The sequence below is a fragment of the Poecilia latipinna genome, unplaced genomic scaffold (genome assembly GCF_001443285.1).
Source record: "Poecilia latipinna isolate Pla-1442-1.1 unplaced genomic scaffold, P_latipinna-1.0 Scaffold4212, whole genome shotgun sequence".
Classification (NCBI taxonomy): Eukaryota; Metazoa; Chordata; class Actinopteri; order Cyprinodontiformes; family Poeciliidae; genus Poecilia; species Poecilia latipinna.
Window position 1 is genome coordinate 20,007 of NW_015116828.1, and position 3,180 is coordinate 23,186.

Genomic DNA, 3,180 nt, shown 5'->3' on the forward strand with positions numbered 1-3,180 from the left:
TATTGGCTGATATCAATGTTAGTGTTTAAATATTGTGCATTCCTAAATCTAACTGAAAGGAATCCTTGGGCTATACCACCCTGTGTGGTGAATCTATGAACTGAAATGTACCTGTAATCTTGGAATCCATTTGGTTTTCTATACGTAGGCCTGTCACAATAACAAATTTTTCTGGACGATTAACTGTCTCAAAAATTATTGCGATAAACAAAAATATTGTTTGAAGACCATTTAAAACTGATATAATGGTAATGACATAGTAATGCAAGCGATATCCTGCAAAACAAAACAAAAAAAAAAACCACTTTATTTTCAAAAGAACACTAAACACTAGAACTGGTAAACAAAACAATCATAAACAAAAATAAAATAAATACAACATAAAACCAAAGAGGAAATAAAAACTACATTCAACCAAAAGAGTGCAGATTATGAAGTCTGTACACTATATTGCCTTTCAATAATCATTAGATTTAGATAGAGAAGATGAGCATATGATATCCCACTGTCTGATCCAATAGTTCACTCCTCCCTGAAGCCCAGTTCACACTACATGATTTTTTTGCTCCGATTTTCTCTCTTACGACAATCTTGGAACGTCCAACGATCGTAACCGATCATCCCGTAGTATGTGGTGTGTTACTACTGGATCAGTCGGTAGAACGTCGGGAGCGCTACGATCTAAACCAGGCATATTCAACATGTTGGATTGTCTTGGTCAGTTTATAACTGCAGCATGTGGGGTTTTCCTCGACTGGAAGCGAGAACGCAGCCTGTTGAATGTGACAAGTAGCCAATCAGAAAGCATGGATTCCCCTCCATGCTTTCCACTCAGAAAGCATGGAGGGGAATCCCAAACAGTTGACACGGCCCAACCCAAAGTCCAGCGGACATCGAAGATGATATGTTTATTCAACATTTCGTGACAGGAATATCCACAGAAATGACGAGAGGAGTTGGAACAAAATTGCTACCGCAGTTGAACTTTTCAGCTGTTCATCGTTAATGTGACATAAATAGGTTGCAATGATAAGGCTATTCATTCAGCCGCATTCGTTTACTTTAAATTCACATCTGATATAATGGATTTTTACGGGATTTTCTGTCTGAAATCTGAATGTCGGTGAGAGAAATCGGTTTGTGTGTGGTGTGTTGCTCTTGTCTTGTGGCTGGACACACGACACGATTAAATCCGATCGAACCCGTTATACTTACGATTTTTTTGTCAGCTAGTTTTTGAAAATGTGCCGACGATCAGCTGACAATTCTAAAAACGTGTAGTGTGAGCTGAGCATTACACTAAGGGAATGAGGAAGGGTGGGTCAGTGGAGAGCATCGGAGTTGAGCCTTTTTTCATTCAATGTCATCAATAGAAAGAGAAAAAGGCAGGTAGAGATGATAAAGCCGATAAATTAAATGAGGTCCATAATTTTAATTTATCATGCGATTAATTGATTTATTGTTTATCGCGTTGGGCCTATCTATACATCTATACATGTGTGCCAGATTCCCCTGCAAGCTAAAAAACCTCCTGCTAAAGGACACTCACCAGAAATCCCAGGTAGCAGGAGTCAGATTCAAAAGGTCCTTGTCATATCCCTTATGCTCCACCAGGTACCTGGCAAAACTCTCATAGATAAGCTGTAAACACAGGAAGGAGGAAGGAGAAAGTCAAAAAGTGGACAGCACAGACTTGAAATAATTAAATGTACTACAAATATGTATCTTCCTTTGAAGTCTTAAACTTTAATAGCTGCTGGAAAGCAACTTAATGTGTGAATCAAACCTGAACCAGGGGTGCAACTTTATTTTTGAAAAGCACTCATAAAGAAGAGCACAGCAATGCCTTGCTATGGAGAACCTTTTCATTCAAAATAAATGTTAATAAACATTTCATCTTTATCAAGATGAAGATGCATATTTATCAATAATCCCATGAAATGAAACCAATTTTTTAAATATAATTTTTACCTTTTTTTTATTCATTTCAGGATTCATTTATTGATTTTAATGTCATTTATTTATTTCATACTAGTGCATTTTGTGACACTTATTTTGTAAAGTTACTTTGCGTATTTTATTACCTTTTTTGTTTTTAGAACCATGTCTTGACGTACCAGGACAATGAAAGAGGTGGAAAATTTTTTGGAGTATGGGGATCTAGTCTCCCGTTTAGTCTAAAGCTTCTCATAAACTGCTAAAATCAACACAAACCCATGATCTTCACTTTAATGTGAGAAATGGAATCAATTATATCTGAAATTTTAAAATGGAAGTCATCTACCAACTCATCTACAAGGTTACAGAACAAAGGCGGGGAGGAGCAGTATAATTGATTAAACGTTTCTGCAGTGTTCTCTGTAGAAGAATGCTATGTGATAGTAACTGTTTTGCTACGAGAGTCAATGGAGTCTGTACATTCAAACATAACAGCAAAATGACCAGACAGGGCGACATCAGTTACACAGACATCTCAACAATGCTCCTCTATTAACCTTTTCACAATGTTTTTACCAGCATTGCACTGATAACTAACTGTAACTTGTATAATAAGCTCATCAGAAGCACAGTTCCACTGGGTGTTTGCTAATTGCTGCTGGCTAGTCTGACAGAGTTGAGTGGGGGAGCCACTCAGCTCCATCAGAGGAGGGTTGCTCTGTGAGGTGGAAGCTTGGAAACTGTACATCCAAGAAAGATCACACCCCGATGAAGCCAATAGGACCACATCATCCGCAAAAAGCAGAGATGCGATCCTAAGGCCACCAAACGGATCCCCTCAACACCTCGGCTGGTCTAGAGATTCTGTCCATGAAAGTAATGAACAGAATCGGTGACAAAGGGCAGCCTTGGCGGAGTCCAACTCTCACCGGAAACGAGTCTGACTTACTGCCGGCAATGCGGACCAGACTCTGACACCGGTCATACAGCCCGTATCAAAGGGCCCGGTACCCCATACTCCCGGAGAACTCCCCACAGGCCCCCCTAGGGACACGGTCGAACGCCTTCTCCAAGTCCACAAAACACATGTAGACTGGTTGTGCGAACTCCCATGCCCCCTCCAGGACCCTGCTGAGGGTGTAGAGCTGGTCCATTGTTCCACGACCAGGACGAAAACCACACTGCTCTTCCTGAATCCGAGGTTCGACTATCCGATGGACCCTCCTCTCCAGGACCCCTGAA

The 3,180-nt window shown here is 40.4% G+C and overlaps 1 protein-coding gene across 3 annotated transcripts in view; it reads right to left on the reverse strand.

Moving 5' to 3' along the window:
• LOC106942354 (5'-nucleotidase domain-containing protein 1) overlaps nt 1–3,180 on the reverse strand; it is an 18,561-nt gene that overhangs the window by 10,814 nt on the left and 4,567 nt on the right. For all 3 annotated transcript variants that reach the window (XM_015025619.1, XM_015025618.1, XM_015025621.1), the window contains exon 2: nt 1,550–1,641. In XM_015025619.1, the coding sequence (XP_014881105.1) occupies nt 1,550–1,641 (92 nt within the window). The remainder of the gene's footprint in view (nt 1–1,549; nt 1,642–3,180) is intronic.